General features: G+C 37.3%; 1 protein-coding gene and 1 non-coding gene across 3 annotated transcripts in view; one reads left to right on the top strand and one right to left on the bottom strand.

The window, feature by feature from the left end:
- The window catches only part of APPBP2 (amyloid beta precursor protein binding protein 2), a 70,938-nt gene that overhangs the window by 14,349 nt on the left and 29,686 nt on the right, over positions 1-26,903 (bottom strand). For both annotated transcript variants that reach the window (XM_067714916.1, XM_067714915.1), the window contains 5 exons: positions 24,847-24,998; positions 19,917-20,040; positions 5,240-5,408; positions 1,368-1,457; positions 59-126 (listed from right to left, as the gene is read on the bottom strand). In XM_067714916.1, coding sequence (XP_067571017.1) covers positions 59-126; positions 1,368-1,457; positions 5,240-5,408; positions 19,917-20,040; positions 24,847-24,998 — 603 coding nt within the window. The remainder of the gene's footprint in view (positions 1-58; positions 127-1,367; positions 1,458-5,239; positions 5,409-19,916; positions 20,041-24,846; positions 24,999-26,903) is intronic.
- On the top strand, positions 19,204-19,276 carry TRNAW-CCA (transfer RNA tryptophan (anticodon CCA)). Its single transcript has one exon. It is a non-coding gene; the product is annotated as a tRNA-Trp (tRNA).

Genomic DNA, 26,903 nt, shown 5'->3' with positions numbered 1-26,903 from the left:
TAGGATATAGAGTAGAAAGAAACAATTTGAAATGGTATTTTTAATAACAATCACCTACCGTGCCAAATACACTGCATGCTTAATTAACTGTTCTGCCTTCTTAAATTCACGTTTTACAACACAAGCCTAAAGATAAAGTGAAAAATTGTTAAATAACTCTGAAACAATTAATTAGTGTGTTGAAACAAGTATAGCTTATACTGATATAGTCAAACTATAATGGTTGAAAAAAGCATCTTCAAACATAAATAGAATGGTTCTATTTGTAATTTCTTTCCTTCCAAGTATTTGAAAATTCCATTATAAACAGATCTGTACATACCCTGGGAAATTACAAAACTTAAAATTTTGATAGTCATGCCCAGAACAAACCTGTTACAACAAAGTTACCTTAAAAAGCTGGTATATTCCCATCCTTACATATTATTAAAACAGAGGTGGGGAGGGTTCACCGTATTATTTTCTAAGGTACTTATTTATATCCCCGTTCTACGGTGGCTTACAACTATTTTGTAGTTTTCCATCTAATAACTTTTAAATGCACAGAATTCCAAGTACTCCTATTACTTCTTAAAATATTTTGATTCATGAGACAGCCAGTAGTCTTTAACTGTAAATATTATTTGCATACAGAAATGTAAATCTTGCATATATATTAAGCTGTCTTTATATTAAATGTATATTCAATGTTTTAAATTAATTAAAAACATATTAATGTCTCTTCTAGCTCTAATAATGACCTGAATATTTATGCTGTTTACTTGCTCTAAAATGACTTATTTCATAAATTTCGCAGAAATCTTAAACTCTTCTAAATCTATAATTTTAGAATAATTCTTCTAATTGAAATTTCCATAAGTAAAACCAACCAAAATGGAATATTCAAAACTGAAAAACCTCTGGGTAGAAAGAGTATATATGAAAAGTACATCAGTGCTTCAAAGCCTCAGTGTACCAAAGCAGCAATTTTTAAATATTACTAAATGGCTTCAAAGACTTAATGCATTTTTTTTTACAGAGTAAGAAGAAACTAGAGTAAAAATCAAGTAAGTATTGCCTACCAAGTCAAGAAAAAAAAGCTATCACACTGTGACACTGCCAATACTGTGACTAAAAGATTTAATACCAGGCTATTTTTTAGGAGAAAAGTGACGAAAGCCTATATAACCATGACAAAAGGAATTCAGGTTGCTGTAAAGGTTTAAGAAAGAAGCCAGACTTCTAAAACTGAGCAGAGAAACTTAGAAAATAGACTTTGTTATCCATGAGTATGCAATACCTGATTTGTTAAATAGTAGGTTAATTTACACAAATTTAAAGCTTACTAAATCCTATAATCCATTTAATAATTTCAACATTATATTCACCTTAGAAGCTTGTCTTAAAACATCCACCACGACTTTGACTGGTAAACCTGTTGTGATTTCTTTCATTGCCTCAATGCACCATTTGTATGCCTAAAAAATATTTACAGAAGAGCAAAACCTGTGATATATCAAATTGACAATATTTAATGAAGTGATTATGAATTTTTCCTGCAAGCTTACAAGTACTTGAATAAGAACACATATAAAATATTTACACTTAAAATTTTCTCTCAGAGGCTGAGTCTTCTTGAAAGTGTAAGTTTGTTACATTTTTCTTTGGATATGTGACACATATTCAGGAAATCAGAGGCATGTTCTGCATGTTCTTTGTGGCCCAGAAGACTTTGCACATACTGTTCCCTCTGCCTTAAAATACATTCCCCTCCGCCCTCCGACCCCTTAAACCACCTAAGTTGTCCTTCAGGTTTCAGCCCTAGACTCGGTTTCCTGTACTTTCCTTCCCCTACTGTAACACTTATTATTTTGTATCTTAATTGCTTGTTTAGTTGAGTGCTTACTTTGTGCCAATTATTGTTCTAAGCACTTAATGTGCACTAACACACATTTAATTGACACAACACCCCTTTGAGATATGTACTATTATTATAGGAAAACGAGGTGCAGAGAGGTTAAGTACTAGGCAATGTGCTGGCACATAGGTATCTACTGGGGAGCACAACAGAAAATGTCCTTCGTCTCCTAGTGCTTAGTGGGGGAAAAAAGCAAAATAAATTACTTTATAGATAATAAGAACTGCTTCAAAGAAACAAAATAATATTATGAAGGGATCACAAAAAATGTGGGGAAAACAAATTGAAAATATTACAAAGTAAACATTTGTTTTCCTCTGTAAGCTTCCATCTCTTCCATTCCACCTAAAAGATGTAGCTATTCAGAAGCAATTTTGATACAAAAAGGAAATATATGAGATATAGGCCAAAAAACCTGATTTGTTTGTAAGACACTAAATAAGCTGATTTTGTTCCAGAATAAGAAGGTAAAATCTATGGTAAGTTGTAAGTAATACTGCTTTTAAAATATTTACTGCCCCTCCTCGGGGAAAGATAAAGTTCCCTTCCACATTAAAGACGAGAATGGTTATGTGAGTTCCTTTAGCCAAAATATTAATTAAAATATAAGCAGAGTTGAAACATGGCATTTCTGGGAGAAAGCTCTAAGAACCAGTAATCCCTTCCCCATAATGCTTCTGCCTTTGCTCAAGGCTGGTAATGTTCTAGATACAGGCTGTTCCACAACGCAGGGTTTTGATCAAAGTATAGAGGGGATGTTAAGCAGAGCCACAGAGATCCCAAGATGGGATGTAGCATGAGCAAGAAATAACCTTCTTTATTCCAAGTCAGTGCTGTTTAGAGGTTGATACTACCTTAGCATAACCTAGCCTACATGGACTAATAACAGAATATGGTGATAATTCATCAAACTATTGATATATCCTCAAGATTTGTGTACTTTTCTGTAGATACAACGACAAATTTATAAACTATCGAGATTATCCAAGAAACATCTATAGACTTAAATATTCCTCATGAATGTGCGAGTTGCAAAGATCATGAATAGGACACAGTACGACACCCCAATTCAAATGTTCAGAAAGAAAATAACCGTCAATTAAATAGTAACTGCCTAGTAAAGAAAGTGGAAACTGGTGGGACTTCCTTGGTGGTCCAGTGGGTAAGACTCTGCCCTCCCAATGCAGGAGCCCTGGGTTCGATCCCTGGATGGGGAACTAGATCCCACATGAGGCAACTATGAGCCCGCATGCCGCAACTAAACACGCTGCAGCAAGGATCCTGAGTGCCGCAATGAAGACCCAGTGCAGCCAAAATAAGTAAATAAATAAAATTAAATATTAAAAAAAGAAAGAAAGAAAGTGGAAACTGGTGAATAAAAGGTACTTTTCTTCCACTGAATACATCAGTGAGTCTGGACATATTAAGGTGGGTCTGGAGCTGAGTACATGAGTAAAAAATGGCAAGACATGACTCACTTTATAGAACAGAAAGAAGGATGCAGGGCAGTATGAAAAACAAGGATGAAAAGAAACAATGAAAGAGGAAACAGAGATGGCCAAGATGAGGAGGACATATGCAGAGAGATAAAAAGATGGTGGGGCACCTGAAGAATTTTTTTTTTCTTTTGGGTGTACCATGCGGCTTGCGGGATCTTAGCTCCTCAATCAGGGACTGAACCCGGGACCCTGGCAATGAAAGCACTGAGCCCTAACCACGGGACCGCCAGGCAATTCCCAGAAGAACTTTTAAGGTAGGTATTTCTAATACTTGAACTGTTGCTGTTTACTTCATTCTCATTTCTAGTAAAGGCTATCCACACAAAGGCCCTCTGTGAATGGGGTTCTTTGTTTCTGGTGTGTGGAAATCATAGAAAGGGGCCAAATTCTATATCTGGGTCAATAAGCTATGGAATAGTCTGCATAAAAGGGGCGGCAAAATAATCCATCGACAGAACGAGTTCAGCAGACACAGCAACTCAGCATCAAAAATAACCGAAGAACTTACATAAACCTCCTGAGAAAACTGAGGCATGCTGATAAGGATTTTAGATTTTAACACATACACTTAACGACTTAAAAAAATTTCCCCCCAACTTTATTGACGTATAACTGACAAATAAAAATTGTATATATTTAAGGTGTTCATGATGACTTGATATACATATACACTGTGAAATGATTATCACAATCTAATTAACACATCCATCACCTCACCCTGTTACCTTTTTTGTGTGTGATGAGCACACTTAAGATCTACTCTTAGCAAATTTCAAATACACAATACAGTATTAACTATAGTCACCACACTGTACGTTAGATCCTCAGAACTTACTCATCTTATAATGAATTGTTAAGCTTTCAAAAATAGTTAATGTAAACAATGAGGCATGCCTATTAGAATGGCAAAAATCTAAAACACTGACAACACCAAATGCTAGCAAGGATATGGAGCAACAGGAGCTCTCATTCACCGCTGGTGGGATGTACACTGGTACAGACAGTTTGGCAGCTCCTTAAAAAACTTATACTCTCACCATACGATTCAACAAATGCATTCCCTGATGATACCTCTTAGATATTAAAAGCAGGATGAAAAAAAAAAAAAAAAAAAAAAAGCAGGATGATCCTAGCACTGGGATTGTAAACATCACTTCACAATTATTCTAGAATTCTCCAGTTTCACTTCTAATGGTGACTTTCTTTTAAATATGGAACATACACATATTTATATTACAGGGTAAAAATTGAGATAGGGATAATTTTAAAATACGAAAGCTAAATGACAGCTATCTGACAGCATAAAGTAATTATGATATTCTTCCATAAATAAAGGAGTTAAGCTTACACAGCTCACTTCTCAACTATGTATTCATTAGCTCCAAAGCCTTAATTTAACAGTATAAAGCCAAGAATGAGGCTATCTTTCTCATAATGAAGAGACAGAAGCAAAACAATGCAATAAAGTATAAATAAAATCTAGGTTCCCACTGAAATGAATGCCTTCAAGTTATGAGAATTCACCCAGAGCTACACATCCAATAAAAAAGCACCTATTAAAGGTTCATTTAATAGAGCATGCCCTCAAAATAATTTATGCAGAGATACATTTGGTCAAATTAAAAACAAAAACAGGCTCTAAACTGTATATGTATGTTTAAAATCCATCTCACAGAATAATCCTTTTGCCTAATTTAAAATATTCCATTACAAATGTATATTGCTTTAAGTAAACCTAATATGTCAAAATGAGATCTATTAAAACAAATATGACATTATACGATTTATCTTTTGTTTTATAGATACTTACTGGTCACAGTGAAATGTTCTTCAAAACACTCACCTCATCATAGTGACTTTTTGCAAATAGGAGTGCACACAGTTCTCCATAGAGTGCAGCTCTGTTTGCTTGCTGGCCATGTTTTGAGAGTTTATCCATGTATGTCTGAGCTAACTTAAATGTTTCTTCACCCAAATGATATTTGCAGTTTCCATTTCGCACATGAAGCAATCTGCAGAAGCACAAATAACATTACTCTATTTCTGATAGCTATTTCCAGCATGGGAGAACTGATAACCTCTTACTGATCACTATGTAGCACCCAAATGAGTTAAGGTCGCGAGACAGAAGAAATGAGGCAGCACTGGAAAACAACCATCCAGCTGAAGCTGGGACCAACTAATGCACAGAAAAAAGTATATGCTCGTTCCAGAAAGCTACCTATGGTTATCTCATCCAACTTTGATTCCTTATCTTCTCTAAATATTTTGTGTATTTGTGACTTACCATGTGCTACATTTATCACTTAATTCTTTTTGTTCCAAATCCCAAAGTAATGCAGTTTCATTATAAAAAATTTGGAAAACAATGAAGACAATAAAAATCAACATGAAATTCTATTACCTACCATTACTTTCCATTCTTTTTTTTTAGTATATTCGTGCAACCCTTGATCAGTTACCACTCATTTTATGTTGCTTCATAAAAGTTGTTTTTACTTATCTTTCCAGTAAGATAAGTTCACTGAAAATAGTGGTACTGCCAGTTCTTTCTTTTATAACCTTTATCCTCTATGGTGGAAAAATACAGAATTCTTTACACAAAGTATCTGTAAAACCATGCTATCTAGTTGTTGTTGGTTTTTTAAAAATATTTATTTATTTAGGCTGCACTGGGTCTTAGTTGTGGCACGTGGGATCTTTAGTTGCAGCATGCGGACTCTTAGTTGCGTCATGTGAACTCATAGTTACAGCATGCATGTGGGATCTAGTTCCCCAACCAGGGATCGAACCCGGACACCCCGAACTGGAAGTGCAGAATGTTACCCACTGGACCACCAGGGAAGTCCCAAAACCATGCTACCTAGTGATATGTAAGAGTAGTAAAATGCTTTAGGTCAGAATGAGGTCAAGATAGCAACAGACTATACATCTGTACAGACCATACAAGACAGGAGAACAGAGTGAGGACTGGACATATATTTATGTATCTATTATAATGTTGGCTAAAACATTATGTCCATATATCATGCTAAACATTATGTCCATGTATCATGACAATTTTCTGAAAATGCTCAGCCCTGAGATGGAACAAAATATAAACGTAATTTAAAAGAAAACCAAGTATTAAAAAAAGAAAACCAAGTATGAAGAGGTTAGGAAGCATTCTTCAGGAGTATTAAATAAAACCCAGATACTTAAAATCTAATTTTTATATCTATTCCAAAAATATTAACAGATCAATGACCCAAGATGAGAAACACTCTTAACAATCTTCTGATGTCTATCATTCCATTGTACAGTGAGAAAAAAGAGAGTACTTTTAATTTACTTTTTTAAAAATTGAAGTCCAGCTGATTTACAATGTTGTGTTAATTACTGCTATACAGCAAAGTGACTCTGTTATACATATATACATATATATACACATTCTTTCTCATATTCTTTTCCATTATGGTTTAATCACAGGATACTGAATATAGTTCCCTGTGCTATACAGTAAGACCTGTTGTTTATCCATTCTATATATACCAGTTTGCATCTGCTAATCACAAACTCCCAATCCATCCCTCTCCCGCTCCCCTCCCCCCTTGGCAGCCACCAGTCTATTCTAAAAGAGAGTAATTTTAAATTATCAGTACTATTCAATAAGGTAGCAAATATTACACAATGCCACTGTGTATCCTCCCAACACTCACAATACAGTTACCTGCTTTTAGAAAAGACTAAAGCCCTCAAATAAAATAATACAGTATTGAAGTTAATAAAAAGTTCTGGGGACTTCCCTGGTGGCCCAGTGATTAAGAATCAGACTTCCAATGCAGGGGACGTGGGCTCGATCCCTGGTCGGGGAACTAAGACCCCACATGCCGCAGGGTAACTAAGCCCGCATGCCACAACTACTGAGCCTGAGCACTCTGGAGCCCGAGTACCACAACCAGAGAGCCTGCACACCACAACTACTGAGCCCACACGCCACAACCAGAGAAGCCCGCATACCGCAATGAAGAAGAATCTGCACACCACAACGAAGACCCAGTGTGGCCAAAAAAAATCTGAATGGAGTATCTTTCATATTACAAAATTTCAACTTAAAGAAGAAATAAATATAATTATCAGGCAACTCTAGAATGGTGAGTTGATTAGATTTATATGTTAAAGCGGAAATATAAAAGTAGAAAAAATATGTTTTGTATACAGGCAACTTTTCATGCTAAAGTAAGTATACTCATACAGAATAAAGAGACAATATCACTTGACAGTCAAATTGCTGATCTAATGACCAAGCAGTCTGCAATGATCCCTGTCACTATGAAAAAAAAGTGAAATCTAGTAAAATATTATAGTAAAAAGAAATATATACTTCAGATGATAAAGTTTTCAGAGACTCTCATAGTCAAGTATTGACTGAACACCTATATGTGCCAGTCATTTCTATTTCTCTAGGTGCAAGGGATCTAGTGGTAAACAGGAGAGAAAGAATTCATGACCATAAGAAGCTTCATTCTAATAACGGAGGCACTATATAATGGGGGAAAGACAGCCTCTTCAATAAATGGTGTTGAGAAGACTGGACAGCTACATGCAAAAGAATCAAACTGGACTACTTGCTTATACCATAAAAAATAAATTCAAAATGGATTAAAGGCTTAAGTGTTAAGTCTTGAAACCACAAAACTTCTAGAAGAAAACATAGGTAGTAAGCTCTCTGACATCAGTCTTTGTAATTTTTTTTTTTTGGATATATCTCCTCAGGCAAGGGAAACAAAATCAAAAGTAAACAAATGGGACCACATCAAACTACAAAGCTTTTGCACAGCAAGGAAAACTATCAAAAACCCAAAAAGGCCACCTACTGAATGGGAGAGGATACTTGCAAACAATACGTCTGGTAAGGGGTTAATATTCAAAATATACAAAGAACCCATAAAACTCAACATCAACAAAACAAACAACCCGATTAAAAAATGGGCAAAGATCCTAGGTATTTACCCAAAGAAAACAAAAACACTAATTAGAAAAGATATACGCACCCCTATGCTCATTGCAGCATTATCTACAACAGCCAAAATATGGAAGCTACCTAAGTGCCCATCAACAGATAATGGATAAAGAAGATGTGATATATATACACGATGGAATATTAGCCATAAAAAAGAATGAAACCTTGCCATCTATAACAACATGGATGGAACCAGAGGGTATTATGCCAAGTGAAATAAGTCAGACAGAGAAAGACAAATACTGTATGACTTCACTTATAGGTGGAATCTAAAAAACAAAACAAATGAACATAACAAAACAGAAACAGAGTTACAGACAAAGAGAATGAACAGGTGGTTACCAGAGGGGAAGGGGGTAGGGAAAGAAATAGGTGAGGGAGATTAAGAGGTGCAAACTTCCAGCTGCAAAATAAATGAGTCACAGGTATGAAATGTGCAGTATGGGGAATACAGTCAATAACTGTAATATCTTTGTATGGTGACACATTGTAACTAGACTTATCTGGTGATCATTTGAGTTGTACAGAAATATCGAATCACTATGTTGTGTAACAGGAACTAACATAGTGTTGTAGGTCAATTATACATCAAAAACAAACTCATTGAAAAAGAGATTTGTGATTAACAAAGGTAAGAGGTGGGGGGAGGGGGAATCGGATGAAGGCAGACAAAAAGTACAAACTTCCAGTTATAAGATAAATAAGTACTAGGGATATAATTTATAACATGATAAATTAACACTACTGTATGTTATATATGAAAGTTGTTAAGAGTAACTCTTAAGAATTTGCCTCACAAGGAAAAAATTTTTTTCTATTTCTTTAATTTTGTATCTGTATGAGATGATAGATGCTCACTACACTTGTGATAATCATTTCTCAATGTATCTAAGTCAAATCATTTTGTTGTACACCTTAAACTTACACAGTGCTATATGTCAATTATATCTCAATAAAGCTGAAAGAAAAAAAAGCTTCATTCTAGTGGGGAAAAGTGTATTAGGCAGACACACACCAATTAAGTAAGACAAAGATAAATGCTACGAAGATGATAAAAACGGGGTGATATGATCAAAGCCTTCTTAAAGGAAGGGCTTACGGTAGATAGGGAAGAATTCTCTTGCAGAGGTAACATTTGAGTTGACACTTAATGATGAAGAGGCAATCATGGGGGAAGCATGTTCCAAAAAGAAGGAATAATGAGTGCAAAGGCCCTGAGACAGGGAAAAAAGTTCTGGCATAATCAAAGAACAGTAAGAAGGCCAATGTGTCTGGAATATTTTGAATAACAGATTATATAAAGAGAGATGAGAAAGTAGAGAAAAGAAAGATTTTTATAGGGTCTTACTGGCCATGGTAAGTCATTTTGGTTGCAAAAGTGAGATTACTTGATTTATGCCGTAGAACAACGCTATCTAATAGAACTTCCTGAAATGTTCTATACCTGCTCTGCTCAATTTGGTAGCCACAAGTGGCTACTGAGTATCTGAAATCTGCCTAGTGTGACTGAGGACTGACTTTAAATTTTTAACGTTAATTAATTTTTTTTTTTTAATTTTTAAAATTTATTTACTTATTTATTTTTGGTTGCATTGTGTCTTCGTTGCTGTGTGCGGGCTTTCTTTAATTGTGGCAAGCGGGGTCTACTCTTTGTTACGGTGCACGGGCTTCTCATTGCAGTGGCTTCTCTTGTTGTGGAGCACGGGCTCTAGGTGCGTGGGCTTCAGTAACTGTGGCACATGGGCTCAGTAGTTGTGGCGCATGGGCTTAGTTTCTCCGTGGCATGTGGGATCTTCCCGGACCAGGGCTCGAACCGGTGTCCCCTGCATTGGCAGCATATTGTTAACCACTGTGCCACCAGGGAAGTCCCATAATGTTAATTTAAATAGTCACATATGGTTAATGGCTACCATACTGAACAGTGCAACTCTACAAAGATTGCTCTGGTTGCAGTGTGGAGAATGGATTATAGTAAAGCCAAGAGCGGAAGCAAGGCAACCAGGACAGAAGATATTACAACAGCCCAGAAAAAAAACCCTTGAGAAAAAAAGGATTGGTATAAGAAATACAGATTTGATAGTTATCCAAATGGCTGAATGAGAAAAAAGTTAAATTTAGAGAATGAAAAGAACAGTGCTCACCAATCATTTCTACAATACGAAGAACTGCATTTCCAGCAAACTTCGCTATAGGTATTCTGCCTAAAAATTAGTTTCTGGAAATTATTTAGTAATTGGTGGGAGTAGCAGACTACATATTTTATGCCAGAAAAGCACAGCTTGATATTTTCTCCAGTCTCCACTGATGATCTATTGAAACAAAAGGGCAAATTCAACATTTGGAGACTCTTCAGGGTCTGTGTGTCCATCTGCGCTGACAATGAGCAGGATGCAGGATCCAAAAAACTTTTGGTCCAACTGAGGATCTAATTTTGCCTCAACGTTCAGCCTAATAAAAAGGCAGGTTCTCAAGGCTCTCCAAATGTGGCACTACCATGTAAGCACAGTATTTTATTTTAATAGTTTTTAAAGATAGATTTTATTTTCTAGAGCAGTTTTAGATTCACAGCAAAACTGAGAAGATACAGAGATTTCCCATATGCCTCTAGCCCCATAGTATTTTATCTTTATGACAACGTAAAATCATAGCTACTTGATCAATAGCTATTATCAAAAGCAATTACTATGGGACCTCCCTGGTGGTGCAGTGGTTAAGAATCCACCTGCCAATGCAGGGAACATGGGTTCGATCCCTGGTCCGGGAAGATCCCACATGCCGTGGAGCAACTAAGCCCATGTGCCAAAGCTACTGAGCCTGCGATCTAGAGTCCACGAGCTACAACTATTGAAGCCCGTCGCCTAGAGCCCGTGCTCCGCAACAAAAGCCACCTGAATGAGATGCCTGCGCACTGCAACAAAGAGTAGCCCATGCTCGCCACAACTAGAGAAAGCCCGTGTGCAGGAACAAAGACCCAATGCAGCCAAAAATAAATAAATAAGTAAATTTAAAAAATAAATTTAAAAAAGCAATTACTATTTAATTAGTTAAGTTATTCATTGTTTGAAGTGGAAAATATACAAATCTAGAGGTCACTAGTTTATAAATATATTTACTATAAGATTGAGCAAGATGACTAGTTAGATCCTCATTAGATAGACATGACAAAAATAAAATCTTAAAAGTAAACCCAAAGGAAAAAATTTCTCTCCTGCTTATGCAAGCATATTTTTCTATGAACTACTTAAGAATTTTAGAAATAAACGATAAACTGAAAGGGGAGGGTTGGGTAATTAAAAAAAAAGACTGGTGGGCTTTTAAAAAAATTGTAGTGAAATATATAACATGAAATTTGCCATATTAACCATTTTTAAATGTACAGCTTGGTGGTATTAATTATATTTACCACGTTTACAACCATTACCACCATGCATTTCCATAACTTTTCATCACCCCAAACACACACTATAATATGCAATAGCTTCCCATTCTCTCCTTACACCCCCCAGCTCCTGGTAACCTTTAATCTATTTCTCGTTTCTATCAATTTGTCTATTCTAGGTATTTAAGTAAAATCATACAGTATTTGTCTTTATATATCTGTCTCATTTCACTTAGAATATTACTTTCAAAATTCACCTATGTTGTAGCAGCCATCAAAACTGGCAGAATAATATTCCACTGTATATACGGTTGACCCTTGAACAACGTGGCGGGGGGAGGTTAGGGACACTGACCCTCCAGGGCAATAAAAAAAAAAATCCACATATAACTTTACAGTCAGCCCTTTGTATCTGTGGATTCAACCAAGAGTAGACTGTGTAGTACTGTAGTATGTATGTACTGGAAAAAAAAAATCCGTGTATTAAGTGGACACTTGCTGTTCAAACCCACGTTGTTTAAGGGTTCTTTTGTTGATGGATACTTGGGTCATTTCCACCTTTTGGCTAATGTGAAATATTCTGCAATGAACCCTAACACACAGGTATCTGTTTGTGTCCCAGTTTTCAATTCTTTGCGATATATATACTTAGGACTGAAACGGCTGGGTCATATGGTAATTTTTTTTGCTCAGCTTTTTAAGGAACCACCAAACTATTCCATACCAGCTGCTCCATTTTACATTCCCATTAGCAATGCATGAGGATTCCAATTTCTCCATTCTTATTAATACTTATTTTGTTTCTTCCTTCCCTCCCTTCCTTCTTTGCTCTCCCTCCCTCCCTCTCTCTTGTTCCTCCTTCCTTCCTTCCCTCCCCCCCTTTCGTTTTCTTTTCTTTTCTTTCTTACATTACAGCCAAATTGGCAGATGTGAAGTGGTATTTCATTGTTTTTGATTTGCATTTCCCTAATGACAAATGATGCTTATTGGCCATTTACATATCTTCTTTGGAGAAATGTCTATTCAAATCCCTTACCCATTTTTTAATTGGGTTGATTGTTGTTGAATTGTAGTACTTGAAATATTCTGAATACTAGACCCTTATTTGATATATGATTTACAAATATTTCTCCTATTCCATAGGCTGTCTTTTCACTTTCTTGATAATGTCCTCTGATGTACAAAAGTTTTTAATATTGGCAAATTCCAATTCGCCTGTGAACAGAGATAGTTTTACTTCTTTCTTTCCAACACAGATGCATTTTATTTTATTTTTGTCTAATTGTTTTGGCTAGAACTTTCAGGACAAAGATGAATAGTAGTAGTGAAAGCAGGCATCCTTGTCATGTTCTTGATCTCAGGGAGGAAGATTTGAATATAATGTTAGCTGTGGGTTTTTCATAAATGCCTTTTATCATATTAAGGAAGGTTCCTCTATTCCTAGTTTTCTGAATGTTTCTATCATGAAAAAGTGCTGGATTTTGTCAAATGTCTTTTGTGTCAATTGAGATAATCATGGTTTTCACCCTTCATTCTACTAATGTGGTGTATACTGCATTAATTTTCTTAGGTTGAATCACTTCTGCGTTCCTGGGATAAATCCCACTTAGTAATGGTGCATAATCCTTCTATATTCTATTGCATCCAATTTGCTAGTATTTTGTTGATACTTTCTGCATTTATATTGATAGGAGATATTAGTCTGTAATTTTCTTTTCTTTTTTCTTCTCATGTCTTTTTTCTGGTTTTGATATAGGTTAATGCTGGCCTCATAGAGTAAGTTAGGAAGTGTTCCTTCCTCTTGATTTTTTTTAAGACTTTGAGAAGAACTGGTGTTAATTCTTTTATTTTTTTAAAAATATTTATTTATTTATTTGGCTGCATCGGGTCTTAGTTGCAGCACGCACAATCTTCATTGTGGCGGTGGATCTTTCGTCGCGGCAAAAGGGTCTTTGTTGCAGTGCACGGGCTTCTCTCTAGCTGTGCTCAGGCTTAGTTGCCCCACAGCACATGGGATCTTAGTTCCTTGACCAGGGATCGAACCCGCGTCCCCTGCATTGGAAGGCAGATTCTTAACCAATGGACCACCAGGGAAGTCCCTATCTTCTTTTAATGTTTGGTACAATTCACTACTGAAGTCTTCTGGTCTTGGACTTTTCTTTTTTGGAAGGTTTTTGATTACTGATTCAATCTCTTTGTTATAGGCTTGTTCAGAATTTTAATTTTTTTCTTGGGTCAGTTTAGGTAACTTGTGTATTTCTAAGAAATACCTGTCTGGTGTGGTTTTAATTTTAAGTGGGGAAGCAAAGCACTGTGAGATGTAGCAGATACTGCTGGCTCCCTAACCAAGTCATCCTTCCCATCTCATGCTTGTTGGCAGAACCCTGATTTTGTTAGACGCTGACCCCCTTCTCATAGGATTCATAAGTAAATCATGATTAGTTTAAGCCAATACTAACATGGTGATCCCATTCAGACTGCCACTGATTGATTCAGAGGTCAACAAATGACCTAGCTCTGGTTAATGAGACTCAAGGGTACGTCAGCTAGGTGGTTTCTGAGAAAGGCTCCTTTGTCATTAGAGATAAAATATGGTCTTTCTTCTGCTGGACAATGTGGAATCTGCATGTGATACCTCAAACCACAGCAGCAGTCTTACAACCACTGGGGACAGAGGAGCCAGAAGATGGAAAAAACCTAGTTCCCTGATAACCTCTATGAATTCTGAATTAACCCATCCTGGAGGTACTCGACTTTGTATTGATTATCTTTTTAATCAAATTCTTTGTATTTTTAGGGTGCTGTGTTTATGTAGAGGGCTACTATCTTATTTGCTATACATGGGTTTATGACTTTTTTGTGGATTGTACATTATCAATATCCCTTTTTTATCAACTAATGGTTTTTATCCTGAATTCTGCTTTTATTGTTAATATTATTGTCTAGGGGTATTTTCTTTTAACAATATATAGCTGGGTTTCATTTTTTATTTATTTTATTATTATTATTTTTAAAGAATTGTTTTATTTTTAAATTTTTGGCTACGTCGGGTCTTAGTTGTGGGATCTGCCTTGCAGCATGTGGGATCTTTTGTTTGCAGTGCATGGGCTCCAGAGCATGCAGGCTCTGTAGTTTGCAGCACACGGGCTCTCTAGTTGAGGAATGTGGGCTTAGCTGCCCCGTGGCATGTGGGATCTTAGTTCCCCGACCAGGGATAGAACCCACGTCCCCTGCATTGGAAGGCAGATTCTTAACCACTGGACCACCAGGGAAGTCCCTGGGTTTCATTTTTTAACCTTCTTGGCAGTCGCTGTTTCTAGATAGGGGAATTGAGCCCATTTACATGGTCATAGTTGTATTTGGTTTTAATTGTTTCACATTTTTCAGTTATCATACTTAGTTATTTCCTCTATTCTCTTTGCTTATCTATCTACCTTGGACAAGTTTCCAATCATTCTTACCCCTATTCCCACTATTCTAATTTGGAATGTCTATCGTATTTTTCCATTAGTCAATTTATTATATACCCCTCCCTAGCAATGACAATGTTTGAACATTAAATGACAGGCATTCATATTCCCCTTACCAAGATGAGACCTTTATAATACTTTCTTATACTACTACATTTTCCCAAATGTTTATTTTTAAAATAGGCTATTATATAATATATGCCCAACAGCAAGCAACCTGAACATAATAACATGAGCCTCAATTTTCCATCCAAAAAGGTTTTTTGCTAACTTGAATACATCAGGTTTTAGGGATATATATGATAACATTTTGAAATTTATAATATTTAAATCATCTTTATGTTATGTTATAAATACATATTTAAAATCTAAACTAAATTTTCAAAAATTCTCCTTCTTGTAATTTATGAAATGTTACCCAAACTATTCACATGCATCTTAAAACATTTATCTTCATAATCACCAAACTACTTCTGAGTCATCTAACAGTTTTTCAGAGTAAAACATTTTCACTTGCTTGAAAATCAGCACTTTTGAGTCTGGTATCATGTCCCTAGAAACGTTATCCAAAGGTACCAGCAACCATTTGCAAAGCATTAAGACAGTTGGGCTTTCCCATTCCACCTAAGATAAGTAGACACCCATAATCTCCACAACCAAACCACTTAATGCATCACATTTCAAAGTAATATTCAAGAAGCCAGTTAATAAAGATATCTAACACAACTATAAGGTTATGACCCCTAGAATAATTCTAAATTTTGTGTTAAATTATGTTAAATTCCATTACTTCCGTAAAAAGAAAATTCTGCCAGGTGACCTCTATGAGCTTCCTGGTATTGGCACTGGCTGAGTTTCAGGCTAACATTTCTTTCCCAAAGAGTACTTTGTTGTTCAAAACAAGAGACTTGAAAGAACATCACATAACGTGAGGGATTTTGTAAGGCAACTATTTTTTCAATTTTCAGGTGGAAAAAACACAAACAAACTTATCTTACATTTAACAGTATGTGGTAACTGAGAATTTCTGTCTTGGTATTTCTAAAATTTCCCTTTCATTTCCAGTTTGAAAAAAAATCCTTACATAAGACATATTACAAATTCACCATTTGTTCTTCATTCTTTCCACTCCATTATGTCTAACTATATATTACAATATTCACTGCTTACCACTGTTTCTACACCATCTTCCCCTGTCGTGAGATTTGTTACTATTGAACTTTTATTTGGTCAGAGATATTCCTTGACTATTTTCCTCAGATAAAGTACCTGGAGGTATATTTGGTATCTACAAATTTGAAAAATTTGAATTTTATCCTAAAAGTTTGTGAAGTGTAGTATTTTCTCAGTAATTGAGATACTGCTCTTCTCTCTTAGCTTCTAACTCCTATTTATCCTTGGATTTCAAGAAATTCACCTGCTTCGGGCTCAAGGTTCTTTTTCAATCTAGATTCAAGTCTTTTCCCTCCAGTTCAGGAAGTTCCATTTTTCACTTAAAATCCCCAAAATACACCAAAATAATAATTGTGGTTATTTCTAGGCAGCAGGGTTACAGATAATATTTATTTTCTTCTTCATAGTTTTCTGTATGTTTTCAATTTGTTTGGTAATAGACACGCACATGAGAAGAACAAACAAAGCTATTAAATAGAAAGCAAGTAAAGTAAACGAAACTAGGCAGAGTCTTCAAGGAATAAAACAAAGACTGAGAAATGGTACCAGGTTTAACAAGCAGAGTCTCTGACATTTGCTCTATACTGCTTCCATGCCAGCCCCAGATTAGAGAATGGTTTTGTGCTATTAAAGTTAAAAACACACTGTTACATTAGGCTCAAAGCTCCTGGGATTGGCTAAAGGATTTCATTAGTATCTGTTCTCCAAAATAATCCTCTCCCAAATCAGTTAAAAGCTAAGTAAGAATAATTTAATTTTTTTCAAAAAATACTACTATAATAATAAAAATTATCTTAACGGCTGTAATGGCCAAGAATTTAGCAAGCAAAGCCGTGTAGAAGCAAATTTTATTTTGAAATTTAAAATTCTTGAGAACAAGATGTCTAGGTATACAGGCAGTAAGCGGGTATAAATAGCTTTGTTTCTTGGCACAGGTATTTTCCTATTCACATGTGCTTGTTCTGAAAACAGCCCGAGCACTCACAGTATTTACAGTTACCTGTCCAATATTCCCCTCTCCTCCTTCCTTAATGTAGACCCATGAGTTCATTTGGGGCAGCAAAATGCACAGTTAAAAACGTTTTGCTCTCCAGACCACCTTATACTGGTTGGAGGATGTGCAGAATGTGTCCCAGTTTCCCAGTTTCAAAGAGAGGTAATAAGTAAAGAAGATAAGGCTAGGCCTCTGGGAAAGCTATTTTTTCTGACTGGAAAAAAAAAAAAAAGGAAAAGGAAGCAGACTCAGCGGGCATGAGCCCTTTGCCCTTCTCCTTGCCTGTAGCATTTGCAAACATAATGACGTGAGCTACATGCTAAAGATGACAAGATAGGAAAAAGAAGAGGAGCCCTGGTTCTTTGAGAAAACTAAATCTTTTGGTTATATTAATGCAAAATTTATATAAAAGCCTTAAAATCAGACAGATAGGAGAAATGTTAGTTATCTGGATGAAATAAATCTTCTGACTTTGTGCATAAAAAGCAAGCACTTACAAGAAGAAAATGTTTTACCTTTTGGTCAAAAGACTGCTTGCAGTGAAAGAGCAATCTACAATGAAATCATACAAAATGGGTTTTCTGTTCTAAATTAACTAGTTCATACACAAAGAAACATTTAGCTAGACCCTAAAATCCCTATGAGATAGTCTAGTCTTCTATTCCTAGGACAGGCAGAAGTGGGGAGGAAAGATGACACAGATTATCAGTACTACAAATTACAGGCCCAATAACAACCCTTTTATAGTTTCTGCACATAAGTATTACTATAATTTATCATAAATATCTGTGGGTGGGGCTTCCCTGGTGGCGCAGTGGTTGAGAGTCTGCCTGCCGATGCAGGGGACACGGGTTCGTGCCCCGGTCCAGGAAGATCCCACATGCCGCGGAGCGGCTGGGCCCGTGAGCCATGGCCACTGAGCCTGCGCGTCCGGAGCCTGTGCTCCGCAACGGGAGAGGCCACAACAGTGAGAAGCCCGCATACTGCGGAAAAAAAAAAAAAAAAAAAAAAATATCTGTGGGAAATTATACTAAGCTCCTAAAATATTATTTATAATTAAGTTTGCACATTATAAAATTAACTTCAGGATTTGAATGTTTGTCTAACACAGGTAAGCCCTGTATAAAACGGGGTAATAGCCTCAAAAGATTGAGCAGAGAGAGCTTTAGTCAATGGTAGCATAAATCAACAATGGTTTTATATAGAAGAACCTGTATTCTAGTTCTGAAGAGGTGCAGATTTAATTAACTCATCTCTAAGGTACAAAAAAAATATGACCCCTTATTCAAAAAAAATAGAAGACTATCAATTCAGTAACTGACCAGACTCTAGTTAACTTAGGACAAAGCATTATTTTGTTATTTTTTAAACTTTATTTTGATTTCCCTTTAGTTTCATATAAAAATTCTTTTTAAGAAATGTCAAATCAAATGGGGGGACAGAGAGAAAACCTACATGAAAATAGCTCAAACTAAATGTTACATATACAAAAATAATAAAGACAGTAAAATCAAAGAGTTGCTTCTGGATTTGCTTGCCTTTCATTTAAGTACATCTGTTAAAAAATGTATTTTAAAGAAAGGTTAGGGGGACTTCGCTGGCTGTCCAGTGGTTAAGACTTCACCTTCCAATGCAGGGGTGTGGGTTCAATCCCTGGTCAGGGAGCTAAGACCCCAGGTGCCTCGCAGCCAAAAATCCAAAACATAAAACAGAAGCAATACTGTAACAAATTCAATAAAGACTTTAAAAAAATTGTCCACATCAAAAAAAAAAAGAAAGGTTAGGGACTTCCCTGGTGGTCCAGTGGTTAAGACTCCACGCTCCCAATGCAGGGGGCCCAGGTTCGATCCCTGGTCAGGGAACTAGATCCCACATGCCGCAACTAAAAACAAAAGATCCCACAACTAAAGATCCCACACACCTCAACGAAGATCCCGCAAGCAGCAACGAAGATTCCCGCGTGCCGCAGCTAAGACCCCGTGCAGCCAAATAAATAATAAATGAAGATTTTTTTTAAAAAAATTATTTAGAAGTAAAATAGTAAAATATTAATCAGGTTATGTACAATTCCAGAAATGTAAACGGAGCACAGTAAAAACAAAACAAAACAAAACAAAACAAAACAAAACACACACACACACACATAAAACCCAAGAAGCGACTTCCTTCGTGGCACAGTGGTCAAGAATCTGCCTGCCAATGCAGGGGACAATGGTTTGATCCCTGGTCCAGGAAGATCCCACATGCCACGGAGCAACTAAACCCGTGTGCCACAACTGAGCTCGCACGCCACAACTACTGAAGCCCATGCTCCACAACAAGAGAAGCCGCCGCAAGGAGAAGCCCACACACCACAACGAAGAGTAGCCCCCGCTCACTGCACTAGAGAAAGCCTGCATGCAGCAACAAAGACCCAACACAGTCTAAAATAAATAAATAATTTTTTTAAAAAAAGCCACTAATACCATTACAGCATGTAATTAAAGGACTGTTCCAACTTACCTCACACAACATTCTACTGCACGAAACCAATGAAGCATCTCATCATGTAGAGTACACAACTGAAGGCAAGACAGGAAAACTTTCTCAGCATCACTGTACCAGCCTGCATCTGAAAGAAAGCCACCTAAGGGACAAGAAAAACCAAAAACTTTAGATAATTTAATAAATCACTTGAAAGCTAAAATGACATGCTTACAATGATTATTACCTAAAATGAAAAAACCTCTGTTTAGTCTGAAACAAAGATACTAATTGTGAAATTAAAAAAAAAAAAAGGAACTCAAACTAGGGAAATTAGATCAAAGTTGAGATCCTGAATAAGGAGTAAAGAGTTTTTGTTTTGTTTTGTTTTTTTACTTTCGGCTGTATTGGGTCTTCATTGCTGCGCGCGGGCTTTCTCTAGTTGCGGCGAGCAGGGGCTACTCTTCGTTGCGGTGCGCGGGCTTCTTGTTGCGGTGGCTTCTCTTGCTGTGGAGCACAGGCTCTAGGTGCGCGGGCTTCATTAGTTGTGGCACACAGGCTCAGTAGCTGTGGCGCACAGGCTTAGTGGCTCGGCGGCATGTGGGATCTTCCCCAACCAGGGATCAAACCCATGTCCCCTGCACTGGCAGGCGGATTCTTAACCAATGTGCCACCAGGGAAGTCTCAGGAGTCAAGAGTTTTAGCCTTGGGCTTCCCTGGTGGCACAGTGGTTAAGAATCCGCCTGCCAATGCAGGGGACATGGGTTCGATCCCTGGTCTGGGAAGATCCCACATGCCTCGGAGCAACTAAGCCCGTGTGCCACAACTACTGAGCCTGCACTCTAGAGCCCGCAAGCCACAACTACTGAGCCCACTCGCCACAGCTACTAAGCCTGCGCACCTAGAGCCAGTGCTCTGAAGCAAGAGAAGCACCGCAATGAGAAGCCTGCGCACAGCAACGAAGGGTAGCCCCCGCTCACCCCAACTAGAGAAAGCCAGCACATCAATGAAGACCCAATGCAGCCAAAAATAAATTAAATAAATAAATTAAAAAAAAAAGTTTTAGCCCTCCAAATGTACTTCATCACCTAAGAGTTGACATTTTCCAGCTAATTAACCACTATATTTAGTGATTTGTCTAACATTTTAATCATGCAGGGTAAACATAACTTTCCAATCTCTCCATACCCAATCCCAAAGAGGATAAAGACATCTGAATAAACTTAATCTCCTTAGCATAACAGCACATCATAGAAGATAGACAGATAAAAGAGACAGTAGTGCTTGCTCATCTTAATTTTTTTTTAGCAAAAAATTAAACTGCTGTCCTCCAACAGTCGTAATGGGGCATGTGGGCATCATTTCCTTAGGATACTGTCCATTTTTTAGAGGCTCCTGACCCGCTCCTAATAGTTTAATACATTTTTTGATAGTGTCAACTAATCTTAATAGTGTCAATAGTATCTGGGTCAAGAAAAAATGTATTTTGCTCAGACTGGTGTTTCATGTTTAATTAAAGCTATATGAAATGAAACAAATATTTAACTGGAGAGAAGTGTGCTTTAGAACACTTTTTTATCCCCCCAAATATGACATTTTAGGGTCCTCACTGAATGACTGGAATAATGAGATTATAATATTCATATGAAGCAACCTCCTACTCATTATCTCAACATATTGTGCACTGTGCTGGGTTATTAGGCTATTATCTCTCAGTTTCAAACCAACCCTTCTAGACTGTTCTATGACACTGGGCTAGGACTCTATAACCACATTTCTCCTCTGCCAGCTGGCTCCCTAGTAGTCTCTACCAAAGAAGGCACTAGAGAGAAAGACTGTAAGCCTGGAGAAGTAAGAGACACTCCCTGCTAGCTTCCAGTTTCTGCCAGCAACGCCCCTGCTAACAGCAGTGTCCCAGAGTAATGTTTCTTTACTCTGGCAGTGGCAATTCATCTCAGTAAGCCAATTCCAGCTGCAGTTTTCCAACACTTACAGAACTTGATTCACAGCACCCCATCAGAGAGACACTAGTACCAGCCAGTCAGGTGTCCCTCCTAGAGGTCGAGATTCTAGACCCACGAGCTCCCTTCTCAGAACTCTGAGGCACCTGTACCAGCCAAGCAACATCCCAGCTCTGCGAGGTACCTCCTCAAGCTTCTTTTTTTTTTTTTTCTTTTGGCCACGCCATGCAGCCTGTGGGATCTTAGTTCCCCGACCAGGGACTGAACGCTGTGAAAATACTAAAGACCTTTAAATTATATACTTTAAATGGGTGCACTGTACGGTATGTGAATTATAACTCAATAAAGCTGTCATTTTTTAAAAGTTTCCATCATGTATACTTCTGGTATGAAGTGTTTTCACTGTTTTGGTAATTTTAGGATCAAGACTGATAATATAACTGAATCTGTTAGGACTTGGTTCTAACTCCAGGATACTTGTTCAATCTGGCTCCTTACAGTGGCCAGACTGGTACAAGTGAAGAGACGACAGAGGACCTCAGTGAACATTAGCCTTCCTGCCTTTCAGCTTCCTTGACACTAAATATCTCCCACATAGATTTTTACATGACTACCTAGGACTAAGTGGATGTCAATATTAACATTCATCTAGGTCACGAACACTCTATTAAGAGACATTCTTTAGTCACAATTCTTTGTTGCAATTTATATTCCACAGGACTATCAAAGGATAAATGCTGAGGGTTGTTTTCGGAAAAGAATGTTCTTAAGTTCCTCCAAGCAAACTCTCTATGACCACTACAAAAAAAAATTTTTTTCCTAATACTGAAGGAAATGATCATGAAAACTTGGCAAAGAAAGTAAATGTGCACGTGCCAAAGAGAGAGAGAGAGAGAAAACATGCACACACACACACATTAATGTGAGAAGTTAAAAATGAAAGGTAGAGCTTCCCTGGTGGCGCAGTGGTTAAGAATCCACCTGCCAATGCACGGGACACGGGTTTGAGCCCTGGTCCGGGAAGATCCTACATGCTGCGGAGCGACTAAGCCCGTGCACTGCAACTACTGAAACCCTCGCGCCTAGAGCCTGTGCTCTGCAACGAGAGGAGCTACCACAATGAGAAGCCTGCGCACCGCAACAAAGAGTAGCCCCCCACTCCCCGCAACTAGAGAAAGCCTGCGTGCAGCAACAAAGACCCAATGCAGCCAAAAATAAATAAATAAAATAAACAAATTTATAAAATAAAAAAATGGGCAGAGGATCTGAATAGACATTTTTCCAAAAAAGACATACAGATGGCCAACAGATACATGAAAAGATGCTCCACATCACTAATCAGGGAAATGCAAATCAAAACCACAATGAGATACCACCTCACACCTGTCAGGCGGCTGTCATCACCAGAAAACACAAATAACGAGTGTTCGCGAGGGTGTGGAGACAAGGGAACCCTCCTGCACTGCTGGTGGGGCTGTAAATTGGCACAGCCACTATGGAGAACCGTGTGGAGGTTGCTCAAAACATTTAATATAGAACTGCCACATGATCTAGCAATTTCACTTCTGGGTATTTATCCAAAAACGGCAAAAACACTAACTCATAAAAGATATATGCACCTCAGTGTTCAGTGAAGCATTATTTATAATAGCCAAGATGTGTAAGCAACCTAAATGTCCATCAACAGATGAATGAATGGATAAAGAAGGCGTGAGATATATTTACACACACAACGGTGGAATATTACCCAACCACAAAAATTAAACATAAAAAAAAAAAAGAAAAGAAATCTTGTGACAACACAGATGGATCTAGAGGGTATCATGCTAAGTGAAATAAGTCAGACAGAGAAAGACAAATACCATATGATCTCACTTATACGTAGACTCTAAAAATCAAAACAAACAAACAAAACAAAATGAAAATAGACTCGCAGATACAGAGACCAAACAGTTGGTTGCCAGAGAAAGGAGGTGGGGTGTGGGGTGAAATAGGTGAAGGGGATTAAGAGGTCTGAGCCTCCAGTTAGAAAATAAATAAGCCATGGGAATGTAATATACAGCCTAAGGAACATGGTCAATAATATTGTAATAACTCTGTACAGGGACTATACTTGTCGTGGCAATCATTTCATAAAGTATGCAAATTCCAAATCACTATGTAGTACACCTGAAACCAACATAATACTGTATGTCAACTACATTTAAATAAAACACACACACACAAATGAGTATATGTAAAAACCAATGAAAGTTAAATAAGGTCTATAGTCTACGTAACAGTATTAAACCAGTATCAATTTCCTGGTTTTGATATTGTCTGTAAATCTACAATCATTTCAAAATAAAAATTTTTCCACAAAGTAAAAAGGTAGCAATAACTTGAATAAATAATTGCCTGAGACATACTTATCTATGTAGATTTGTAAAAGCCATACTAAAATGTTATGCAACATTAAACGATATCTTTCTACGTGTATAGCATACAAAGCCTTTTCAGAATCCTTCTCCATTCATGTTTTTAGTATTCTCATACCCATGAGGAAATGGAGATCTACCCTCATTTTAGAGAGGGGAAAACTGAGGTCCCAAAAGGATTAAGTCCCACGTCACAACACACAGTAAGCTGGTGAGAGAGGTTGGTAGCAGCTTGACATGGTAGAAACGTAAGTGGTTTGGAATCACAGCGCCACAGGATTCTAAACTTAGCTCCATTACTATGTGACTTTAGCAAGTTACTCAACTTTTCTGAGTCTGTTTCCTCATTTCTAAAACTCTATTAATACCTTCACATCAGTGGAATGTCATGAGGATTTTCTCGAAAGACAGCATTTAGATACATAGTACAGTACTCAGCACAAAGTTAATGTTCAATATATCACATCTAGTTCCTCTCATAACCTCCCACGTTGACTTTGGGAATGTCCTGTGAGAATCCTTTAATGCCAGCAGGCTTAGTTCTGAGTCATGTCACAGGACAAAACACCCCTCTGTTTTACCATTACTTACCTAAAACAAAGCCAACCTGAATGGCTTTTTCCTTTACTGCAGCATCTGATTCCGCTATGTAAGAGCACCGTCTACTGAATGAGTAGGCTAAGACTGAAGCAACTTTCACACCATGATCCATCAAAGCCTGGAAACAATGATGAAGCAAATGTCTGAAAGAGAAGGAAAAGGTCATTTTTGTTTTTATAAAGGTAACATATTTTGTCCTTTTAGAAAGTGCTAACTTTCATGCACATTGTTCCTTCCTGCCTCAGGAAATTTGCACATGCTGTTCCTTCTACCTAAAAAAGCTTTTCACCACCATCACCTAGTTCTCTCCCCTAAATCGGTTAGACTTCAGCTCAAATGTCACTTCCGCCAGGAGATCCTCCCTGTCTCCTGTCTCCCTCTCTTCACCAGCCTGATGGGGCCACGGCAGGCCTATCCCAGGATCCCCAAGGACCTTGTAGGTTATGTTAAGGCATTTACTCTTCTATCTAGAAGAGAATAGGCAGCCACCAAAGTGTTGCCAGCCAGGAAAGATAAGATCAAATATGCTGGTAGGTCTGGGGCTAGAGAATTATGAATAGCAGCAGGCAGCTCACCTGGGACACAGATGACCTTTGCCCAACAAACAGTGGCCTCATCCTACCTCCCCAGGGTACCTCCAGTAATTCCCTATGGTAGTGTTTTCCAGAATGGGGCATGACTATCACTGGGGGCTCTAGGCACAATTTTAGTGGCATATAACCAAATATTTTCCAAAGATTAACATATTTATTTCAATGGGGATTCAAAAATAAAACTTGTAATCTAAAAAGAAAAAAAAAGAAAGTGCTAACTTGCTCTTCTGAAATAACAGTACCATTATTTTCAAAGATGGAATAAGATAAAAATCAACTGTTTGTCTTATGAATTATGAGGTCATAATAATTCACAATTTAGCCTAGTATCTTTTACTCAGTGGATCACTGAGTGATTCTGTATATGTAAACTGATGACAGTGAAGGATGAAAACAACTTCTAACATCAATCTTAAAAACCAAATTGTCTTGTAATTCAACAATGACCCAATTATAAAATGGGCAATAGACTTGAACAGAGATTCCTCCAAAGAAAATATACAAAGGCCAATAAGCACAAGAAAAGATGCTCAATATCATTAGTGATTAGGGAAATGCAAATCAAACTCACAATGAGATACGACTTCACACTATCTAGGATGGCTATAATACTACTTTTTAAAAAACAGTTGATGGCAAGGATATGGAAAAACTGGAACCCTCATACGTTGGTAATAGGGACATATTGGGTTGGCCAAAAGGTTCATTTGGTTTTTTCCGAAAGATGGCTCTAGCAGCACTTAGTTGTCTTTAGCTTCATTGAAAACAATTTTGTTAGACTGTATGTGACAGCTGTCATATCAGCGTGCACTTAAAAAAATACTTATCAAAATTGGTGAATTTTTGTGTAGCCATTTTAATATTTAAGATGGAAGAGAAAAAGCAACATTTTCAGCATATTATGCTTTATTATTTCAAGAAAAGTAAAAACGCAACTGAAACACAAAAAAATATTTGTGCAGTATATGGAAAAGGTGCTGTGACTGATTGAACATGTCAAAAGTGGTTTGCGAAGTTTCGTGCTGGAGATTTCTCACTGGATGATGTTCCACTGTTAGGTAGACCAGTTGAAGCTGAAAGCAATCAAATCGAGACATTGACTGAGAACAATCAACGTTATATGGTGCAGGAGATAGCTAACATACTCAAAACATCCAAATCAAGGGTTGAAAATCATTTGCACCAGCTTGGTTATGTTATGTTCATTGCTTTGATGTTTGGGTTCCACATCAGTTAAGAAAAAAAACCTTCTTGACTGTATTTCTGCATGGATTCTCTACTTAAATGTAATGAAAACGTTCCATTTTTAAAACAAATTGTGACGGGTGATGAAATGTGGATACTGTACAATAACGTGGAATGGAACAGATCACGGGGCAAGCAAAATGAACCACCAACAACCAAACCAAAGCCCGGTCTTCACCCAAGGAAGGTGATATTGTGTATATGGTGGGA

Source organism: Pseudorca crassidens, chromosome 19 (assembly GCF_039906515.1).
Source record: "Pseudorca crassidens isolate mPseCra1 chromosome 19, mPseCra1.hap1, whole genome shotgun sequence".
NCBI lineage: Eukaryota > Metazoa > Chordata > Mammalia > Artiodactyla > Delphinidae > Pseudorca > Pseudorca crassidens.
The sequence above is the reverse complement of the archived record's forward strand: the minus strand, read 5'-3'. Positions and strand labels throughout refer to the sequence as shown.